The sequence below is a fragment of the Triticum urartu genome, chromosome 5 (genome assembly GCF_003073215.2).
Source record: "Triticum urartu cultivar G1812 chromosome 5, Tu2.1, whole genome shotgun sequence".
NCBI classification, from domain to species: Eukaryota; Viridiplantae; Streptophyta; class Magnoliopsida; order Poales; family Poaceae; genus Triticum; species Triticum urartu.
Genome location: NC_053026.1, coordinates 5,630,783 through 5,654,829, shown reverse-complemented (window position 1 = coordinate 5,654,829; position 24,047 = coordinate 5,630,783). Strand labels below are relative to the sequence as shown.

The following is a 24,047-nucleotide window of genomic DNA, read 5'->3' as shown; positions in this document are numbered from 1 at the left end:
GGAGGAATGCCTTGTGTGCTATCAAACGTCACTTCGTAACTAGATGGTCATAAAGGTGCTCTATAGTTATCTCTGAAGGTGTCTGTTGAGTTGCATGGATCGAGACTGGATTTTGTCACTCCGTGTGACGAAGAGATATCTCTGGGCCCTCTCGGTAATACAAAATCATAAAAAACTTCATGTGACTAATGGGTTTAGTCACTGGATCTTGTATTACGAGTAAATAGACTTGCCAGTAACGAGATTGAACTAGGTGCCCGGTGGCAACAAACAAGCCAACTACAAAATGCAATGACGTCGAGTGAATGAGACATAACTATATTTCAGCTAGATGAGCTACAGACGCTTGCATTTTTCAGCAATTAGGGAGCTTTATTACTTAACAACAATTCGGTTACAAATCAGCCATCACGCCTTGAACAAGAAAAATCGGGCTCTCAGACAACCAACAATCAGACAAATCAAGTGTACAGGCCAATTTAACACATGCGTCTGCCACAATATTTGCTTCCATGTTGAACCGAAAAAGAAGCAAATGATGATTCTTTCTCCTTATTTCATCAAGGATAGGAGCAACAAAAAAAGCAAGCGCCCGTTGAGGCCATCGCAGACTGGTGCCTTAAAGTCGGTCATCAAAGTGGGTTTACTGACATGTTATTATGTACTAGTGCTCCATATATACGAAGATAGTGTTGCTATATATAGAGCCAAGTAGGAGATGGTAGCGACATGCATGTAAGGCTACTTACAAGACCATGGTGAAGCGAGTTGTTGCTGCCGTAAACCCTGCCAACGTAAATGAGGCACGGGGCATTCAGGCGTGCCCGTAACGGGATTTAGTTTGTATGTTATGCTAATGGTGTGTAGCCTATTGCTACGATGACCAAATGAGTATTTATGGTATTCTCTTACTCGGTTATGATTATAGATTCATCGTAAGATATGCTCGGGACTTTTCCAATCTGCTCCTTTGGCCACACATCACGTGCCGACCTGTCCATTCTTGGCGAAGTGCACCACAACTATAACATTGGACGATCTACCTTATGGGGAGCGCACCAGGGGGCACATCATTAGACTATTATACTTAACACCCCTTTCCACAGTCGAGTAGACATGGAACGATCAAGATAAAATGACTAGTTTGCAATTTATAAACGATCAATGATAACACAATTGTGCAAACTGCCAAAGTTATATAAGTAGATGTAACAATAACTCAGTGGGAATTTTCCTTTCACCTTCCAGAAGACATGCTTATTTCTGACATCCCACCGCTATAACCAGACTGGAAGGAGCTCCCTTCCGTGCTTGCTCCAGAAATCGTCAACTGGCACTGTTGTGAAATTTCACTATCCATGGAGTTTTTATATTGAGTGGTTCCATAAACAGACCGCTTTTCGCTTGTAACCAATGGCAACACCACTTTGAGCTTTGAAACAACCTCGGTCATGGCCGGCCTATCAATGGCTGCATTTTCGACACAGTCCATGGCAAGGTCTATCACACTCTGCAGGGAACTGACGTTGTATTGATCTAACAACTTCTTGTCCACGACATCATGAATACTGCCTTTTGCTACCTTTTGGCGCACCCATTTTGGTAGGTGGACGGGTTGAGGGTCCATGATCACTGGGGGTTGAGCAGTGATGATCTCTAACAGCACAATACCAAAGCTGTAAACATCTGTCTTGACAGTAAGTTGGAAAGTTGCATGGTACTCAGGGTCAAGGTAGCCAAGAGTGCCAGCAGCAACAGTAGATATGTGTGTGTGAGCATCGTTAAAAGCCCGCGAAAGCCCAAAATCAGATATTATCCCCACTAGATTCTTGTCTAGTAGGATGTTGGGGGTCTTCACATCTCTATGCACTATTGATGGGGTGCATAACTCATGTAAATACTCCAATCCTGTAGTTTATTAAAACTTGTACTTCGTCAGCACACATATACATACATGACCAAAAGGCAAACACCCAACTTAAATTCAAACCTTGGGCAGCATCAAATGCAATATGAAGCCGTTGTTCCCAATTTAGGATATAGTCCTCTCCTGCATCAATAAATACCAAATTAATGTGAGTGTTGTTTGATACATCCATGGTAGAATAATTACTAGTTTTTATTTGTGCACATGTTTAATGTAGCAATTGAGGGTTTTACACATGCACAGGTTAACCAATTGGTGTATTGTGATTTGATGCTTACAAGCATGTTGATCTTTGAGAGATCACTGCTTTTCCTTCTGTTTACCAGAGCATTTCTTATATACAAATCTAATTAACAAGCAAACAAAGATTCCCAAATATTGTTTGAATACAATTCCTCTCTAGTTGATTTGTTTCTTGCTAGCCTTTAAAGATGTGCATGATTCAAATTTGTAACTATCATGACATGGCTATTAATTATGAATCTAGGAATGTAATCTTGGTGGCACAATTGGTTAGGCAACTATTAATGACCATGTCATGTTAGGACACTAATAATACATATGCAACTCTAAGAATTCAGCTATGGTGGCCGCAACTATTAGTCCAATATGTATACAGAGTAAACTAGGTCTACCAACTCAATTATATTGAGTAGGAGCAATAACAATTTAGGCAATCAACTACACCTTTTATGAAGAAATTATGTTTAACACGATTATCTAATTTTAGTATAATGTCAAAGATAGAGTTGTTGGTTGTTAGTTTATTTTTGTACGTAAGAAGCGTTTAAAAGAATTATGCTGCCAAGCACAATATATCTGTAAAAATTGGAAGCTACATGATTCCAAAGTTTTTACTGAAAGATGTTGGGATCTAGGTATCTATGGGCACTTTGGCAGGAAGTAGAATCCTGAATTACTCAACTGTTTATAAGATTGAACCTATTTTAGGTTTAAATTGTGTCAAACTGTTTTATTGAGTTAATATACATACTTTTTGTACCACTGAAATACAATTCAAAGATAATAACAAAGTGCAATTTGCATTCGGTGTATCTATGTCAGTTATGTTTGATACACACATTAATAGAAGTTAAGAGATGGACCTCCTCTTAAAAGTTGTTGAAGATTTCCCCTGGGCATAAAGTCATAAACGAGTGCTAGGCACTTCTTGTTTTGGCAATACCCTTGCAAAGTCACGAGATTCTTGTGATGAACTTTGGACAAGGTTTGCACCTGCGATAGCACATATAGTTAACAAACTTTGTAGAGATGAAAACAGTTGCATCATTTTAGAGAACTAGCATGGTGGCCTTTGCAAATGCAAGGGTATCATCTTTAGTGTGTTAAGTATGTTAAAACAATAATTGTTTTGTAGAGATTCATATTTTCTGAATGAACATAATATGATCCTATCTATAGCATACACAAACATCGTGTTAAATAAATATCCATGGATGGAAACATCATAAATTTATAACGTTAATATATATATATACCCTCTTTATTTTTCTCTATATTTGCCTTTTTAGTATATAATGTGGACTATGGAAATGTTTTATATGTCTTGCAGAATTAACTTGGTCTTCAAGAAAATCTGATGTGACCTAGCTAATTTCAGATTGTACCTCAGGGAGGAAGTCTGTTGACTCGGCTATTGATGTCTCCATAAGTACTTTAACAGCCACTTCATCACCATTCTCTAGTATACCATGATAAACAATGCCGAAACCTCCTTTTCCAATGATTGACTCGAAGTTGTTTGTTATGAGCTTCAGCTCTGCGTACGTGAACCGTCTGGTGTCAATATGTAGGGGTGTTTCCTCTTCAAACATAGCATAATCCAGATTGACTCCTGACTTCTCTGCAAAGGGAAAAGAGTTTTTTTGACATGAAGTATATGTCTGGAATTGTTTTCTAATGGCTACCACCCCCGCATTAACAGAAATAAATTTAAAGCTTATAATTTTATTTTACCTTTCCAGCATAACTTCCAGAGTATGCACATCCCTACTAGGAGGAATATCAGTACCACGGGAACTATCACTGCGACGAGGAAGATGGGTGTGGATTTCGTCTTCTTATCTGAATAATACATATATTTGATGTTTGAGAATACAAAATTTCGACATGATTAAACAACATGCATAAAAAATACGTTCAAAAGATATCAGCTTTTCTGCAAAGTTGTGATTATAACTTGCCTCTATTTTCTAGCACGGCTAACCTGGTAATATAGCTCTTCTAAAGAACTACAAGGGGAGGCTCCGTAGCGAAGACTAAGTGTAGAAAATGCCATTGCTTTGTTAGGCGCATGCTAAAAATGCCACTGAACACCATTACTGTCATCTCAAATCTTGTTTGCCATGTTATAATGACAAAAATACGTATAGACCAACATGTCAGCTCTCCTTCTATCTCACGACAAGAAAGTGTGGGTCCCACTTGATCCCAACAATGTTCTTATTTTCCTCTAAAATTATTCGCTTGCTACTCCTGACAAGTGGGGTCCATCCTTATCATTGTGAGACAGAGAGAACTGGCATGTGGGTATAGGGAACTTTTTGTCATATAACATGGTCAACGAGTTTGACCTGACAATAACAATGTTTAATGGCATTTTTGAGAAAACAGCTGATGGAACGATGGCATTTTTGAGATATCTAATGGCATTTTTGAGCAAGCATCTCACGAAACAATGTCATTTTTGAGCAGTTGTAATTTTTAATGGCAAAATTGAGTAGTGGGACACAACTAATGGCATAAATGATAAGAATCCATAAATATATACAATTCCATTGCAGTACATAGGTTGTACCGAATTCAGGTACTACTAAAGATACAATTAGGAAAATAATTGAACGAATCAACTTTCATTATTATTATTTATTGAAAGTTTTTCTAGAATGTTCTTTTCAAAGCTACTACTTGTATTAAAAAAATATCATGTGATATTAAAATGTTCATAACGTGTAGAAAAGATGTTCACATGTCTCCAAAAAATAAGTTCGTGACATTTCTCAAAAAGGTTTATGCAATGTAAAAGAATGTTCACGTACTTAAAAAGTGTATCGTAGCATTCCAACAACAATTTATATGACAGTAAAAAGTGTTCTAACACTTACCAAATGTTTGCACTTTTAACAAAAAGTTCAAGGAATTTATACAACAAAAAAATCAATGTATGTTAAAAATGTTCAACGTGCATTCACAAAACACCCAGAGTGTATTTGACCAAAGTCCAACGTGTTTTGAAAAAATGATCAATGTGTATCTAAAAACATGTTTGCCGTGTACTTGAAAAAAGTCTTCTTTAAAAAAACAGAGGCAAAATGCTTGCATCTTATATTAATTAAAAGAGAAGAAGAGTTTGTTTGCGTGTGTTACAATACACCCCTTATTACAACAAAAGGTTTACTCTCCCGGCATGATCGCCCAGCCTTCATGTCTTTGAAAAATGAAGGAAAACACAAAAAAAACAAAAGGAAAAAAAATGTTACAGTGAATGCACAGTAAAATAGAAAAACGGCATGGAAGCTTCTAAAACTTGTTTTAAACGGTCCATAGAAGTTTTCATTTTTTTTATCTACTAGTCCATACAAGTATTCGAAAACCGTTTCTTTTTTTAACACAAAAAAAACTACAAGAAAGCACGTTATGGGCCATGGTTAAGTCTGAGGTCGCGGATCTCGCCTACCGGAGACACCTAAGAATGGCTCATCTACAAGAACACCGCCTATTAAAATGTTATTTCGTTCATTTCTTTCTCCTTTGTTCTTTTTTGTTTGCTTGATTTTACAAATAGTATATATAATATATTATGTTTTCCAAAATTACGTTACAAAAGTATCAAAAAAGTCCATGAAACATTAAAAAATGTTCGTCTAATGTAAAATAAGTTTTCACCTAATTTGTAAAAAATGTTCACATCATTAAGAAAACTGTTCCTTATTTTTTTAATCACGTGTTTCAAAAATATGTTCATGACAGGATGCAAAGTAAATTTTTGTTCAATTAATTTTAGAAAATGTTTCGACCATTCAAAAAATATTGTGACATTTCAAATAAAATTTCCACATTTAAAAAATTTGCGCAAAACTTACAAAACTGTTTTTCGTTCATTAGAAAAATGTTATTGGCATTTAAGAAAAATGTTCAATATGTATCAGAAAAATATTCACCGTGTAATATAAAAATATTCGATGTGCATTTGACAAAAATTTAAAATATATTGAAGAAAATTTTCACCATGTATTTGGAAATTGTTCAACGTATATCTGAAAGTGTCCAACATGTATACAAAAAAATTTCAACGTGTATTTCACAAATGTTCAACCTGATTAGAGTAAAAATGCTGAACATGTATTTGAAAAGTTTTCAGCATGTATATGAAAAATGCTCAACCTGTATTAAAAGACATGTATTTTAAAAAAAATGACAATAAACAAAAATTAAAAAATTTAACATAACAAAAAAAGTGAAATTTGATACAAAAACTCGCTGCAACAATACAAAAGATAGAAAAAAATTAAGCAAAAGATTATAAAACTGGTGTGAACCGGTCCATATAAGCTAACCCACTGCAAAGGACCTTATTGGGCCAGCCCGCTAGCGGAATCACCAGATACGAGGTTCAAACTCATAGTAAGCGAGATATAGGGGCTGTTTGGACGGAGCTCCTGTCTGACGCCCGCGAGCGTCAAGCTGTCAGACCCTTCGCTAAACAGAACCGCGAACGGGCCGGCCCAGTTGGACCTGATGAAATCCAGGCACGTAAAAAAATATCACCAGAAAACTGTTGCACCAGAAAGAGAGCTCAATCTCGTTATCTCCGACCTAGTCCAAACCAATAAACCAGACACGTACTACTGCTAGATTTTCGGCGCCCAACTTTAAGAACCAATATATATCGCCTGATCAATTAAACTACCATATACAACAGCAGGTCCGTTTCTTTTTTCAAACTTTTCAACATTTCTTGGGGAAAATGAACATTTTTCTTATTTTTTTCATAACGTTTGAAATATTGATTTTTTTAGAAATTTTATCAAACTTTTAAAAATGAACATTTATTGAAAACATGAACAAAAAATTGACATTTCAAATGATGAACACTTTTTAAATATACATTGAACGTTTTTTGACATATGTTGAACAATTTTTAAATACACACTGAACATTTTTAATGTATTCTGAACAAATATTTAAATACACATTGAACATTTTGGTGATATATGCTGAACAATATTTAAATACTCATTGAACATTTTTGTGAATATATGATGAATAATTTCAAAATACATAACGAACATTTTCTTAAATATACGATGAACATGTTTGTATATAATATGCAACGAAATGTGTATAATATACAAAAAGAAAGAAAAATAAAAAAAGACGGGAAAGAAATAGAAGCAGAAAAACAAAAATGAAAGAAACAAAAAAAAGAAGAAAAAGCAGCCTACGGTGGGCCGGCCCAAACTGGGGCGTCGGGTGGCCAGGCTTCAGCGGAGCCACATCCTTTTGACGCCTGCGGGCGTCAAATAGGATCTGCCCTGTTTGGATTGGAGCCTGCAGCTGCCAAGCCAAAATTTTGGTAGTTGACCAAGTGTTGGCGCTCCTTTGGATGGCCACCAAATAATTGGCTCGCCCAGGACATGGGAGGCTTCTCCAGTTCATTTTCTCGCCAAAATTGGCAGGGGCGTGGGCAGCTGAAAGCTGCGCCAAAATTTTGTCTTGCCCACGAATTGGCAGGGCGTGCTGGGGCGTCAACCAAACAGCCTCATAGACCTGGTGAGTTACACGAGATATGGGCCAGCACGCTAGGCTGTTTCACAATAAAAACACATATTTATTTCTCTTTCAAATGTTCTACCATTATAATTAATTGTTTGATATTATATCTTAGTAATTGTTTATCACGTATCTTATATTTTATTTTCATACATTAAAATATGATAAGGTTGTATTTAAATGCATTGCATATTTTAAAAATTCAAGTTACTAGAAAATTCCCATCTTCCCTAACTAAAATGTTCACACTATGATAGAAAGTGCGCGCGGTTTACAGAAAATGTTCAAATGGTTTTACAAATATGTTCACATACTATTAAAAAATGTTCATGCTACTAAAAAGAGTCACGATGTTTACAGAATGTACTTGCTATCTTATGTTACATGCCTTAGATAAAATGTTCTGCTATTAAAAAGAGATCATGTCTTTTACAAAAAATATTGACACTATGTACAAAAAACGTTCACGTATTTCAAGTAAAAATGTCCAAGCTACATCAAAATTCTCATGCTGGTGATAAAAAAATGGTCAAATCAATATTCAGGTAATCGCAATCAAATTCTAAGACTATTAAACATTTCATTAAATTTCATCAAATTATTCAGGTTGTTTGAGAAAAATGTACATGTCCTCTTGAAAATATGTTCGTATCCTTTTAAAGAAATATTGACTTGTCTAACTTTTTCTTCATGTAGGTTTAGAAATAAATTGGTGTGTAAGTAAACTAAAGTGAAAAGAGAAAATATAGTAAAAAGGAAAAAAGATTGAAAAAAATAAATAAACAAAACTAGAAAGAATAGAAGAAATAACATTGAAAATTGTATGGAATACAAAAATAAATACACTAAAACAGAACGAAACCAGAAGAAAAATCAGAACCAAACAAATACACCAAAACCAAAACCTAAGAAAACCAACGTCTGAGAAAAAAAGGAAGAAGAAAACCGCCCCTGCCGACTTACTCAATAGTGAGCCGCATCGAGGGAACTAGAGGCGAGTGCTTGCTCTACCTTGCAATAAGCAAGGTATATCATATGCGGTCTGGATATTGCTCTATGCGACAATTTGTTCGCCTTTTGTGACTTGCTAGTTGACCGGCCCAATTAGTCCAGAAAGTTTCTGCTTGGATTTTTGCGTTTATTCTGTTGTTTACTTTACTGATATTTTCTTCATTTAGTTTCTCGTTTGTTTTTTTCCGGTTTCCCTTTTATTTTTTATTTTTATTTTTTTCCAAACATTTAGAAATGCTTAAATTATTTTAAAAAGTGTTTGCTTTTTGTAAAAAATGTTCTTCTTTTAAAAAAATCACACAATTTTTAAGATATGTTCGGTATTTAAAAAATCACATTTGAAAAAGATGTCCAGTAAATATTAAAAGATGTTCCAAAATAAATAAGTATTCATGTTTTCTTGAAAACTTATTGAAAAACTCACCTAAAAAACTTTAAACCGGGAAAAAATAAAATAATTACTAGAAGACCATTTGAAGCAACGCTAGACTAGCTACACCGCCTAGAGTCCTAAATGGCCCGACCAAGTCGGTTGGTTTGTGCGGTTAGCCCGCAACTTGTCGCGGAAAGCGATTCATTTTGGTTTACTAGCGATTCATTTTTACTCTCACAGCATGCCTAAAAGCACGTGTTGTAGCCAGATGTTAATGTAACCTGCTTCCCTTCTCTATCCTCCTCTCTCTCCTCCAATTCATTCAAAATATACTTAAAGGCTTACAGTCCGCCTACGTCATCCTATTGTACTTGCTCTAACCTATAATCCAAGTAGTAAGACATCAAATGCAGTGGAAAAGAGTGCGATTGAAACATGTAGTGCAGTTGAAAAGTAAGATTGAAGCACACGACATGCTTGAAGAAATACAGATGGAACATGTGGTGCAACTGAAAACACAATTGAAAAACATACAGAAAATATATTTGAAACACACACGAAAAATATAGTTGAAACACGTGATGTAGTTAAAAAAGTGCGGTAGAATCAACTGCACGGATTACTAGATTATAAGGGGCGGATGTGCACTCGTCAACGTTTTTTATTTTGGGAGTTTTAATGATCAAGAACATTGACGTCTGAAGCAACGCTATACTAGCTACAGCGTCCGGATATGCTTTAATAAAGGGAAACGTTTAGGTGTGGCGCGCCGGCCGAACCGTTGCACCGGTCGCGCACGCACCCTACGATCACGCACGATCGAAGGGATAGAGGCAGCCCACGTGCAGCTTTTTCTGGCCCACTCACCACCCCACGCTCTCCTTATCTTCTTCCACCCGCACCGCTTCCCCACTTTTCTCTTATCTCTTCGCATGCCCTCTCTCCTCCGTCGGGTGGCCATGTCAGGCGCTACTCTCAAACACTCCCCCTCCATATGATCCCCCAACTATCAATTTTTGGCGGAGCTACAACCTCTGGCGGCGGAGCTACATCCAGTGGCGACGCTACTGCTGGGTCAAGCTGTACCCTCGCGCGAGCAATTTTTGCTGCCATCGGCCAACGCCGGAGCTGGAACCAGCAAATGTTTTTGCTACAATCAGCAGAGCAATTTTGTTGCCACCTGCCGACGCCGAAGCTGGAACTGGTGCCTAGTTTTCTACAACCAGCGAGCAATTTTGCTTCCACCGGCCAACGCCGGAGCTGGAACCGGCAAATGGTTTTGCTACAACCATCAGAGCTATTTTGTTGACATCTGCCGACACCGGAGCTAGAACCAGCAAATGTTTTTGCTACAATCAGCAGACCAATTTTGTTGCCACCTGCCGGCGCCGGAGCTGGAACTGGTGCCTAGTTTGCTACAACCAGCGAGCAATTTTGCTTCCACCGGCCGACACCGGAGTTGGAACCGGCAAATGGTTTTGCTACAACCATCAGAGCTATTTTGTTGACATCTGCCGACACCGGAGCTGGAACCAGCAAATGGTTTTGCTACAACCTGCAAAGCCCCAAGCTGGAAACAACATCTATTTTTGCTGCATCAACCAGAGCAATTTCTGCGGCAACAAATGGGAGATCCTTTTTTTTTGTTGCAAGCGGCAATCGGAAAAGCTTCCATTGACAAGTTTTTTGCTACAATGGGGAGCTGCATCCAGGGAGGAGGGGAGGCTGCAACCGGGGGCACGCGGCCGTGCCGCCGGCGAGCGGTGCCGGCGAGGTTGCAGTTATTTGTGTACAGCGCTATTGGGTAGGCGTGTTGACGATGTTTTTTTGCTGCAATCCTAGCAGTTTTTGGTACAACTGAATGGTGATTTTTGCTTAGAGGGCGGTGGCCGGATCCGGCGAGGGGGGGTGCTGCGAGGGAGCGGCCACTGTGCTTCGAGATCTGCAAGTTCCGTGGGTCCGCTACGAAGCTCGGCGCGGGGTGCGGGAGGGAGCATGGCGAGCTTGATGCGGCAAGGGGGATTCGTAGAGTTTTGCCCCGTACAGAGAAAGAACTAGTGCGGAGGGAAGAAGATGATGAATCGTGCGGCTATGGGTGCCCCAATTGGACGGCTGCTAGGCGACCGGCCGAAACTTTCGGGCGGCGCACCGGCGCCTAGCAGTCGCCTTTAGCAAAACTGTTTAAAAAATAGGAAAAAAGTGTGCTACTTGAGGATGGGCATATGCTGTACAGTATACTTGAGTTGTCAACTTACCTCCTGTAGTGCCTGGTACTGGCACAGCCGTCGCCGCTGGTGGCGGTGCGGCAGCCTTGGCCGGGAGCTGGACCATGGCGGCGCCGTTGAAGAAGTCTTCCCCACCTCGGACCTCAAGGTGCACCGGGAGCCAGCGACCCTGGAGCCATCCCCGTTGGGCAGGAAGCGGAACTTGGTAAACCACCCGCGCAAGAGGCCCTGGAGGCAACTCCGGCACAGCGCCGGCGACAGGTCCCCCGCGCACTGCGCCGCCGAATAGATGTGGCTGAACCCCGGGTCGGGCCCTACCCATTGCCCCGTGGCGAACAGCTGCGTGGAGTTGTCGACCGCGTAGTGCACCGTGGCGTTGAGGAGGCCGGTGAGCGCCCGGTCGTAGCCCGCGACGTCGCTGCTGCTGATGCTGGTACCGCTGATGAGAGGTATCTCGCCGGAGTTGTTGGCGGAGGCGAGGAAGTTGTTGTCCGACAGGCGGACGTAGCACGGGTTGAAGCAGAGTGCCACGTCCCTGATCCGGCGGCCGCAGGCCGTCGTGGCCTTCTCATAGGCGGAGGTGCCGCAGTCGAGGCACTCGGAGGCGGTGACGTCGCCGCGGCAGAGCACCAGGCCGTAGACGGTGTCCGGGGCGGCGCCAAGGGTGCCTGAGGCGAAGCGGGACGCCGAGGAGGAGGCGTCCTGCCTGAGGGTGAGGACGAGGTTTAGGAGGTTGGTTTCGTACGCGCTGCCGGCCGAGTAGTTGCCGCTGCTGGGGTCGCAACGCGGCCACGGCTGTGCTGCGGCGAGCGGGAGCGCCAAGAAGAGGAGCACAAGAGCTTGAGTCCATGAGCAGCCATGCCCATGCCCATGCATGGCGTCGGGGTGGGTGGGGAGGAGCAGCAAGAGACTTTTTGGTTTGGTTTTAGCTAGGCAGAGCAAGGATGTAGTATTAGTAGAAAAACATTGTCCGTAAGAAGGGAGGAAGGAAGGTGCATGAATCTCGAAGCTGTTGCGTGCAGATGACTCGACTCGATTAATAACTAGTGAATGCAGATCCATCGCTGTCATACTAGTAGCAGGGAAGATTTCTTTTTCTCTTTTAGGGATATACTCGCAGGGAGGTTGACGCAGCGTCTGCCCAATGCAAGTAGGCATGCACAAGTTGGTTATGTGCAGCCAAAATGACGTACAAAATGAACGTCATTTTGGGTTGCTTCAGTTTTAGCCTAAGGCCTTGTATAATGGGAGGTGCTTAGAAAAATAAATCAGATTTTTCTTAAGCATCGATGTTTATTTGTACAGAATAAACGCTTAACTAAGCGTCTCTTTTATAGAAATAGGCACCGGTGCTTCAGAAAATCTCAGTTTATTTTTCTAAGCATTCCTCTAAGTATCTTCCATTGTACAAGGCCTAAGGAAGCTTCCAATATACAAACGGTTGCTTCAGTAGTCAAGAATAAATAGAAGGCCTAAGGAAGCTTCCCACATATACAAAGTACGTGCATACTTGAAAGATCTTATATAGTTTATTATTTGTTTATAGGTAAAGCAAATATTGATGTGCGTAGAGTTGTATCGGTGGTCGATAGAACTTGAAGGGAATGTAAATTTACCTTTAGCTCCTTGTTGGGCTGGACACTCTTACTTATCGAAAAAAAAGCTACAAACGATCTTCTATATTTGTAGGTTATCAATGGTTATTCACATGTGTGTTAACTTCACTATATATGAGTATGATTCGCATTAGTGTCAGTTATTATTAGCAAGGAATTGTTCCCTTTGTCTCCGCGTTGCTGCTTTCTGTAATCAGTCTCTTTAGGAATAACCCAGCGGCCAAATACTGCTTGTGTTTGATTTCATTCCCTATCTTGTACAACATATGTACCAGAATGTAACACAATTTTTGACTTTGCTTATGCTTGGGATAAATCCTTTGGTGTAATCGGTGGTTGGGCATCTCGATCTTTTCTTCTATGAATATATCATACACATGCATGTTTGTAAGTATTCTATTTTTTTTTTGACTTTGCATAGAGCATAAAAAACATCTAACATTTTGTACGGAGGGAGGGTAACTTGAGATAGTATAATCCAAAAAGAATCATATTATTGGGTATGTATCTATAATAAGTTATTAGTGGAAACACCATTTCACTAGTACCCAACTGATTATTACAGCCAGTTTTATTACATAGACATGCGTCGGTGTTGGCATCCGACTGGAAGCGATAGACTCGAATAACACTAGTAAATTTGCCACGCCCACGAACTTTCAGTTTTTTTCTATTTGTTTTTATTCTTTTGAATATATCTTTTGCTACTTGTTTTTATTTTACTGTTCATCATGGGGATGCAATGAATTTGGGTGTAGCCACTACTTTTCACTAGGATTATTTCGATGGTAAACAATAATGCAACCCTATAGGTGCAGAAAGAGTTGCATTATTGAAGGGTTTCAATACCCATGGATTATCAAAAGGCTAGGCCTCTCATTATAGTGGAGTATTGCATAGTTAATTGTTACTGGATTGTGCTCTGCACCAAGCACACAAACATTGACGCCTTGTAGGCATGGTATTGGCTTTTTATGTTGCATCTGCCGATTGAACCAAGGTTGTTACTCCCTTCGTAAAGAAATATAAAACCGTTTTGATCAATACACTAGTAGTGGGCCTATAGATAGGAACAAGAGAATGCATCTGGTGTGCTCCAACTTGGAGGACAAGCTGCACCGCAACTAGTCTAGTTGCAACCAGGTCCCTCCAGTGAAATAGAAAGACGGGCCCATGGGTGGTATTTGACTCTAGCCAAACACTTCCATCAATGCACTCTCCACTAGCAGCGAGCCTTGCAGACCAACTTCCATGTGTTTTTTTTTTTTGCAGTACAGGGCCTCTGGCAGCCAAGCCAGCGGTCATCATTCTGTCATTCTCGATCGGTTATTCAGGAATGCAGAGTGATGTGGTGTGTTGAGAGCATCTACAGACAGGCTGCTTAAACCCGTTTCGAACCCTCGGACAGGCCGTTCAGTCATTGATCGGTAAAAAAAATGACCCATGCGAACGTCTCAAACCAGCCTCAAATGTCAGGCTGTCCGACGCCTCTCATATCCAGCCCAGATATAGGGCGGATATGAGGCGGCCCGGACGTGTATGTCACGTCAGCCCGGCCCACCATGACACCACTCCGTCCTCATAAAAAACCCCAATCCGCCCCAATTCAAAAACCCGAGCTCAGTTCATGCCATTCTCGCTCCATCTCTTCTCCCCCTGCTCCGATTTCTTTGATGCCGATCCACTCCAACGACTCCGGCTACCATGTCGAGCTTGGGCAGCAGCTCTGACTTAGACCTCGATGTTGACTCGGACCTTGATGTCGACGAGGAGCTGGCCCTCCGCATTGCCCTCGAGAGGTCCAAGGTGGACAACATGCAGTTCCGGATATGCCGCCTCGCCTTTCCCCCGCCGGCGCGGCAAGGACGCCGGAGCTGTCCCCTCCAAGCCCATGAGCAACTCCACATGGGCTGCGTAGTCCGCGCCGCCCCCATATTTGGTGGAAGATTATATGTTGATGATATTCAATACCCCTCTGCTTTTGAACATGAATATGATTTGTGAGTTGTTACTTTCGTTCTTGAGGACATTGGAGAAGTCTTGTCATAAGTAATCACGTGAATTCGGTATTCGTTCGATATTTTGATGATATGTATGTTGTTGCTTTCTTTAGTGGTGTCATGTGAATGTCAGCTATATGACACTTCACCATACTTGGGCCTAAGGGAAAGCATTGTGAAGTAATAAGTGGATGATGGGTTGCTAGAGTGATAGAAGCTTAAACCCTAGTTTATGCATTATTTCATAAGGGATTGATTTGGATCCATATGTTTCATGATATGGTTAGATTTATCTTAATTCTTCTTTCGTAGTTGCGGATGCTTGCGAGAGGGAGTAATCATAAATGGAAGGTTTGTTCAAGTAAGAACAACACCCAAACACCGATCCACCCACATATCAAATTGTCAAAGTAGCGAACGTGAATCAAACAAACATGATGAAAGTGACTAGATAAAATTCATATATGTCCTCAAGGATGCTTTGCTTACTATAAGAGAACATTCTGGCCTATTCCTTGCTATAAAAAGGATTGGGCTGCCTTACGGCACCTTTGTTACAATTGCTACTTGTTGCTCATTATAAATTACCTTACTATCAAACTATCTGTTACCGATAATTTTTGTGCTTGCAGAAAATACCTTGCTGAAAATCGCTTGTCATTTCCTTTTGCTTCTCGTTGGGTTCGACACTCTTACTTATTGGAAGGACTACAATTGATCTACTATACTTATGGGTCATCATTGCTTTGATTCAATTCATTAGCTGCAAGGTGAGGTTGGTAATATTAAGATCCGAACCCTCCACCAAAATCACACTATCATCCGCATATTGCATATGCGTGACACCACCACTAGGGATTAAAGGCCCAACTACCCTAGTGATGTGGTCGACTATCATAGCTTTATCCAGGGCGTCAACTGCAATGTTAAAGAGGTGGAAAGAAATATGACCCCCTACCTCAACCGACAAGAAGATCCAAAGTTGGTAATAGTGGGAGTAACTTAGCTAGTAAGATAATGCACCTCAAGATAAGTTTGCTTATGTGGCATGTAGTTAATAAGGAGAGAAGTGTTTGGAGTAACATAATATATTACCATCACATAACGCTTCTGAAGATAAAATGAGTATACAAGTTAATAAATACAACCACCTATGATACTACCTTTATGTTACTCCCCACTATGAAGGTAGTAATTTAGACTCGTGTCATGCAGTATACAAGTTAATAAATACAACCATATATGATACTACCTTTATGTTACTCCCCGGTATGAAGGTAGTAACATAGACTAGTATCATATGCATAACATTGTTGGGGAACATAGTAATTTCAAAAAACATTCCTACGCACACGCAGGATCATGAAGATGCATAGCAACGAGAGGGGAGAGTGTTGTCTACGTACCCTCGTAGACCGTTCGCGGAAGCGTTATATCAACGCGGTTGATGTAGTCGTACGTCTTCATGATCCGACCGATCCAAGTGTCGAAAGCATGGCACCTCCGAGTTCTGCACACGTTCGGCTCGGTGACGTCCTCGCCTTCTTGATCCAGCAAGAGGGCGAAGTAGTAGATGAGTTCCGGCAGCACGACGGCGTGGTGACGGTGTTGGTGAAGAACAATCTTCGCAGGGCTTCGCCTAAGCACTACGAAAACTATGACGGAGGATAAACTAGAGGGGACGGGGTTGCCGGCACACGTCTTGGTGTTTCTTGATATGTCTTGGGTGCTAGCCGTACCCCTCTATTTATATGTTGAGCCTTGGGGTCGAAACTTGGAGTAAAAGCCTCCACAAAGTCGGTTTCACCCGAAAGGCAAGAGTCCTTCTCGGACTCCAGGGCCAGACGCCAGGGTTCCCGGCGTCTAGACCCAGACGGCAGGGACCCTGGCGTCTGGCATCCAGACTCCGCAAAACTTCCTTTTGCGCTTTCCAAAAACCTTGTGGGCTTTCCCCTTTGGCCCAAATAAAGTGTTCCTGTACCCAAACATTTCGGAAAACATCCGGAACCCCTTCCGGTGAATTCCGGAACCCTTCCGTAGTCCAAACACCATTATCCCATATATCAATCTTTATCTTGATGTCTACTACACAACCTTCTTCTTGTAGACGTTGTTGGGCCTCCAAGTGCAGAGGTTTGTAGGACAGTAGCAAATTTCCCTCAAGTGGATGACCTAAGGTTTATCAATCCGTAGGAGGCGTAGGATGAAGATGGTCTCTCTCAAGCAACCCTGCAACCAAATAACAAAGAGTCTCTTGTGTCCCCAACACACCCAATACAATGGTAAATTGTATAGGTGCACTCGTTCGGCGAAGAGATGGTGATACAAGTGCAATATGGATAGTAGATAATAGTATTTGTAATCTGAAATTATAAAAACAGCAAGGTAACTAATGATAAAAGAGAGCGTAAACGGTATTGCAATGTGTGGAAATAAGGCCTAGGGTTCATACTTTCACTAGTGTAAGTCCCCTCAACAATACTAACATAATTGGATCACATAACTATCCCTCAACATGCAACAAAGAGTCACTCCAAAGTCACTAATAGCGGAGAACGAACGAAGAGATTATGGTAGGTACGAAACCACCTCAAAGTTATTCTTTCCAATCAATCCGTTGGGCTATTCCTATAAGTTTCACAAACAACCCTAGAGTTCGTACTAGAATAACACCTTAAGACAACAAATCAACCAAAACCCTAATGTCACCTAGATACTCCAATGTCACCTCAAGTATCCGTGGGTATGATTATATGATATGCATCACACAATCTCAGATTCATCTATTCAACCAACACATAGAACCTCATAGAGTGCCCCAAAGTTCTACCGGAGAATCACGATGAAAACATGTGCCAACCCCTATGCATAGGTTCATGGGCGGAACCCGCAAGTTGGTCACCAAAACATACATCAAGCGTGGCACGCGGTATCCCATTGTCACCACAGATATCCACGGCAAGACATACATCAAGTGTTCTCAAATCTTTAAAGACTCAATCCGATAAGATTACTTCAAAGGGGAAACTCAATTCATTACAAGAGAGAAGAGGGGGATGAGAAACATAAGATCCAACTATAATAGCAAAGCTCGCGATACATCAAGATCGTGCCAAATCAAGAACACGAGAGAGAGAGAGAGAGAGATCAAACACATAGCTACTGGTACATACCCTCAGCCCCGAGGGAGAACTACTCCCTCCTCGTCATGGAGAGCACCGGGATGATGAAGATGGCCACCGGTGAGGGTTCCCTCCTTCGGCAGGGTGCCGGAACGGGTCTAGATTGGCTTTTGGTGGCTACGGAGGCTTCTGGCAGCGGAACTCCCAATCTATTGCCATTCTCGAAGTTTTAGGTCATGTAGGTATATATGGGTGCAGGATGTACGTCAGGGGAGCCACGGGGGCCCCACGAGGCAGGGGGCGCGCCCTAGGGGGGTGGGCGCGCCCCCCACCCTCGTGGGCTACTCCCGTATCTTCTGACGTGGGGTCCAAGTCCATCAGGTGTGTTTCCTTCCAAAAATAACTTCTCTAGTTGATTTCGTTCCGTTTCGACTCCGTCTGATATTCCTTTTCTTCAAAACACTGAAATAGGCATAAAACAGCAAATCTGGGTTGGGCCTCCAGTTAATAGGTTAGTCCCAAAAGTAATATAAAAGTGGATAATAAAGCCTAATATTGCCCAAAACAGTAGATAATATAGCATGGAGCAATCAAAAATTATAGATACGTTGGAGACGTATCAAGCATCCCCAAGCTTAATTCCTGCTCGTCCTCGAACTTTTTCAATCTTCACGCAATACATGAGCGTGAGCCATGGACATAGCACTATAGGTGGAATAGAATGGTTGTGGAGAAGACAAAAAGGGAGAAGATAGTCTCTAGGCGTATCAACGGGCTATGGAGATGCCCATCAATAGATATCAATGTGAGTGAGTAGGGATTGCCATGCAACGGATGCACTTAGAGCTATAAATGTATGAAAGCTCAACAAAAGAAACTAGTGGGTGTGCATCCAACTCGCTTGCTCATGAAGACCTAGGGCATTTTGAGGAAGCCCATCATTGAAATATACAAGCCAAGTTCTATAATGAAAGATTCCCACTAGTATATGAAAGTGACAACATAGGAGACTCTCTATCATGAAGATCATGGTGCTACTTTGAAGCACAAGTGTGGTAAAAGGATAGTAGCATTGTCCCTTTTATTTTTTTTAATTGGCCTTTCTTTTTTTATTTGGACTTTCTTTTTTTATTTGGCCTTTCCCTTTTTTTATTTGGCCTTCCCCCCTTTTTTGGGACAATGCTCTATTGAATGATGATCATCACACTTTTATTTATTTACAACTCGATGATACAACTCGATACTAGAACAAAGATGACTCTATATGAATGCCTCCGGCGGTGTACCGGGATGTGCAATGATGCATGAGTGACATGTATGAAAGAATTATGAACGGTGGCTTTGCCACAAATACGATGTCAACTACATGATCATGCAAAGCAATATGACAATGATGGAGCGTGTCATAATAACGGAACGGTGGAAAGTTGCATGGCAATATATCTCGGAATGGCTATGGAAATGCCATAATAGGTAGGTATGGTGGCTGTTTTGAGGAAGGTATATGGTGGGTTTATGGTACCGGCGAAAGTTGCGCGGTACTAGAGAGGCTAGCAATGGTGGAAGGGTGAGAGTGTGTATAATCCATGGACTCAACATTAGTCATAAAGAACTCACATACTTATTGCAAAAATCTATTAGTTATCGAAACAAAGTACTACGCGCATGCTCCTAGGGGGATATATTGGTAGGAAAATACCATCACTCGTCCCCGACCGCCACTCATAAGGAAGACAATCAATAAATAAATCATGCTCCGACTTCATCACATAACGGTTCACCATACGTGCATGCTACGGGAATCACAAACTTCAACACAATTATTCCTCAAATTCACAACTACTCAACTAGCATGACTCTAATATTACCATCCTCATATCTCAAAACAATTATCAAGCATCAAACTTCTCTTAGTATTCAACACACTCATAAGAGAATTTTTATTATTCTTGAATACCTAGCATATTAGGATTTTAAGCAAATTACCATGCTATTTAAGACTCTCAAAATAATATAAGTGAAGCATGAGATTTCATCTATTTCTTCAAAATAAAACTATCACCATGCTCTAAAAGATATAAGTGAAGCACTAGAGCAAATGACAAACTAGTCCGAAAGATATAAGTGAAGATCAATGAGTAGTCGAATAATTATGCAACTAGGTGAAGAATATCTAACATTTAATAATTTCAGATCTTTGTATTTCATTTAAACATCAAGCAAAGCTAAATAAAATAAAATGACGCTCCAAGCAAAACACATATCATGTGGCGAATAAAAATATAGCTCCAAGTAAAGTTACCGATGAACGAAGACGAAAGAGGGGATGCCTTCCGGGGCATCCCCAAGCTTAGGCTCTTGGTTGTCCTTGAATATTACCTTGGGGTGCCTTGGTTATCCCCAAGATTAGGCTCTTGCCACTCCTTATTCCATAGTCCATCGAATCCTTACTCAAAACTTGAAAACTTCACAACACAAAACTTAACAGAAAACTCATAAGCTCCGTTAGTATAAGAAAATAAATCACCACTTCAAGGTACTGTAATGAACTCATTCTTTATTTATATTGGTGTTAAACCTACTGTATTCCAACTTCTCTATGGTTTATAAACTATTTTACTAGCCATAGATTCATCAAAATAAGTAAACAACACATGAAAAACAGAATCTGTTAAAAACAGAACAGTCTGTAGTAATCTGGATCCAACGTATACTTCTGGAACTCATAAAATTCTCAAATAAATTTATGGACCTGAGGAATTTATCTATTAATCATCTGCAAAAAGAATTAACTAAATAGCACTCTCCAAATAAAAATTGCAGCAATTCTCGTGAGCGCTAAAGTTTCTGTTTTTTGACAGCATGATCAACAAGACTTTCCCAAAGTCTTCCCAAAGGTTCTACTTGTCACAAACACTAATTGAACACATGAAACCACATATAAACAGAGGCTAGATGAATTATTTATTACTAAACAGGAACAAAAAGCAAGGAATAAAAAAAGTTGGGTTGCCTCCCAACAAGCACTATCATTTAACGCCCCTATCTAGGCATGATGATTTCAATGATGCTCACATAAAAGATAAGAATTGTAACATAAAGAGAGCATCATGAGGAATATGACTAGCACATTTAAGTCTATAATACACTTCCTATGCATAGGGATTTTGTGAGCAAACAACTTATGGGAACAATAATCAACTTGCATAGGAAAAGCAAAACAAGCATAACTTCAAAACTTTAAGCACATAGAGAGGAAACTTAGTATTATTTCAATTCCTACAAGCATATAGTCCTCCCTCATAATAATTTTCAGTAGTATCATGAATGAATTCAACAATATAACCAGCACCTAAAACATTATTTTCATGATCTACAAGCATAGAAATTTTATTACTCTCCACATAAGCAAAATTCTTCTCATTCGGAATAGTGGGAGTATCATAAGAGACTTGAATACTATAAATTGTTTCCAAATTAAAAGAGTAATGTTCAGAGAAGGGGTAATCATAATCATGGTAAGTTTTATAAATGTAATCACTACTTTTTATAGCATATGTATCATCACAATAATTATCATAAGTAGGAGGCATGCTATCATCATTATAAACTTGCATATCAAAAGTTGGGAGACTAAAAATATCATCATTATTAAACATAGCATCCCCAAGCTTGGGACAAACATTAATTGGAGAAAACATATTCTCAAATATGTCATCCTTATCAAACATAGCTTCCCCAAGCTTGGGCCTTTTCGTATCATAAGCATAATCACTCTCATCATTAATAGTATGGATAGCACCAATAGTATAGCAAACATTATTATCATATTCTTCCAAGCAAGTACCAAAAAGATTTTCAAGATCATAAGAAGTATCATTATCTTCCCAATCATAATCATCACAACAAGCAATAGGCATAACGAGATCATCATAAAGTGTATCATCTTCATTTTCATGAGGCACAACAATAATAGGAGCAACTTTATTTGGGAGAGATACCTTTTTACCTCTCTTCCTTTTTCTTTTATTCCTCTTCACCACATCATGTGGGGGTTCAATCCTATTTTTGGAGCTCCTTATTAATGATATTGATTGAATAAAAGGCTCCTCCTCGTTACCTGATTCATCATAAGAAATAATAGGAGGATATTGGGAAGTCTCTTCCCTTTCATTAGTATTCTCTTCATCCTCTATTTGTTTTATTTTCTTTATGTAATTGGCAATATAAGGATTTTCAATGCAATTCACCGCACAATACATATAAACCTTCTCTAGATCAATATCAAGGAATTTCTCAAGGTTATATTCTGGAATATGCTTAGTTTGACATTTCAATTCTTCATAACCCAAAAGCAAACTTAGTTCATTATAATGCGCAAGGGAAATCAAGTCATCACAATTTTTGGACACGATTCGGTCATGAAACAATTTGCATTTGATATTTAAATGACCATGTTCATTGCAAAGTTCACAAGTACGGTAAAGATATTTTAAATTTTCGGCACTCACATCAAGACTTTCTTGCAACAATTTAGTTTCTAAACACTTATGCCTCTTGCAATATCTATCTTCCCTATTTGGTGTGTACTTGCAAACCCAATCTACTCCACAAAAATTGACATGTTTATAGGAGGTATTTTCATCATAACTAGTGCAATCATCATTAGCATCATGGATATTCAAATAATTCGTACTAACAACATTGCAATCATGCTCATCATTCAAAGATTTAGTGCCAAACATTTTATGGATTTCTTCTTCTAGCACTTGAGCACAATTATCCTTTCCATCATACTCACGAAAGATATTAAAAAGGTGAAGCGTATGAGACAAACTTAATTCCATTTTTTTGTAATTTTCTTTTATAAACTAAACTAGTGATAAAATAAGAAACTAAAAGACTCGATTACAAGATCTAAAGATATACCTTCAAGCACTCACCTCCCCGGCAACAGCGCCAGAAAAGAGCTTGATGTCTACTACACAACCTTCTTCTTGTAGATGTTGTTGGCCCTCCAAGTGCAGAGGTTTGTAGGATAGTAGCAAATTTCCCTCAAGTGGATGACCTAAGGTTTATCAATCCGTAGGAGGCGTAGGATGAAGATGGTCTCTCTCAAGCAACCCTGTAACCAAATAACAATGAGTCTCTTGTGTCCCCAACACACCCAATACAATGGTAAATTGTATAGGTGCAGTAGTTCGGCGAAGAGATGGTGATACAAGTGCAATATGGATAGTAGATAATAGTATTTGTAATCTGAAATTATAAAAACAGCAAGGTAACTAATGATAAAAGAGAGCGTAAATGGTATTGCAATGTGTGGAAATAAGGCCCAGGGTTCATACTTTCACTAGTGTAAGTCCCCTCAACAATACTAACATAATTGGATCACATAACTATCCCTCAACATGCAACAAAGAGTCACTCCAAAGTCACTAATACGGAGAACGAACGAAGAGATTATGGTAGGGTACGAAACCACCTCAAAGTTATTCTTTCCAATCAATCCGTTGGGCTATTCCTATAAGTGTCACAAACAGCCCTAGAGTTCGTACTAGAATAACACCTTAAGACACAAATCAACCAAAACCCTAATGTCACCTAGATACTCCAATGTCACCTCAAGTATCCGTGGGTATGATTATACGATATGCTATCACACAATCTCAGATTCATCTATTCAACCAACACATAGAACCTCATAGAGTGCCCCAAAGTTCTACCGGAGAATCACGACGAAAACGTGTGCCAACCCCTATGCATAGGTTCATGGGCGGAACCCGCAAGTTGGTCACCAAAACATACATCAAGTGGCACGCAGTATCCCATTGTCACCACAGATATCCACGGCAAGACATACATCAAGTGTTCTCAAATCTTTAAAGACTCAATCCGAGAAGATTACTTCAAAGGGGAAACTCAATTCATTACAAGAGAGAAGAGGGGGAGTAGAAACATAAGATCTAACTATAATAGC

At 40.1% G+C, this 24,047-nt stretch overlaps 1 protein-coding gene across 2 annotated transcripts; it reads right to left on the bottom strand.

Annotated features, from left to right (window-relative positions):
* Nucleotides 1-1,119: 1,119 nt before the first annotated feature.
* On the bottom strand, nt 1,120-12,330 carry LOC125506807 (senescence-induced receptor-like serine/threonine-protein kinase). Of its 2 annotated transcripts, XM_048671512.1 has the most exons (6): nt 11,360-11,787; nt 3,905-4,012; nt 3,556-3,791; nt 3,034-3,163; nt 1,991-2,050; nt 1,120-1,908 (listed from the first exon to the last, which is right to left on the bottom strand). In XM_048671512.1, the coding sequence occupies exons 1-6, from the start codon at nt 11,649-11,651 to the stop codon at nt 1,238-1,240; spliced, it is 1,497 nt and encodes a 498-aa protein (XP_048527469.1). In that variant the 5' UTR covers nt 11,652-11,787; the 3' UTR covers nt 1,120-1,237. The 2 variants fall into 2 exon arrangements, with proteins under 2 accessions (XP_048527469.1, XP_048527470.1); XM_048671513.1 differs by lacking the exons at nt 1,120-1,908; nt 1,991-2,050; nt 3,034-3,163 and having other exon boundaries at nt 3,650-3,791; nt 11,360-12,330.
* Nucleotides 12,331-24,047: the final 11,717 nt, after the last annotated feature.

Bases quoted from the DNA above. Each gene is read 5' to 3' on its own strand.
- LOC125506807 (XM_048671512.1), bottom strand. From the start codon at position 11,651: ATGGGTAGGGCCCGACCCGGGGTTCAGCCACATCTATTCGGCGGCGCA. The intron at 4,013-11,359 runs GTAAGTTGACAA...TGTATTATTCAG, and splicing joins AGTACCAGGCACTACAGGAG to ATAAGAAGACGAAATCCACA. The intron at 3,792-3,904 runs GTAAAATAAAAT...TTCCCTTTGCAG, and splicing joins CTGGAAGTTATGCTGGAAAG to AGAAGTCAGGAGTCAATCTG.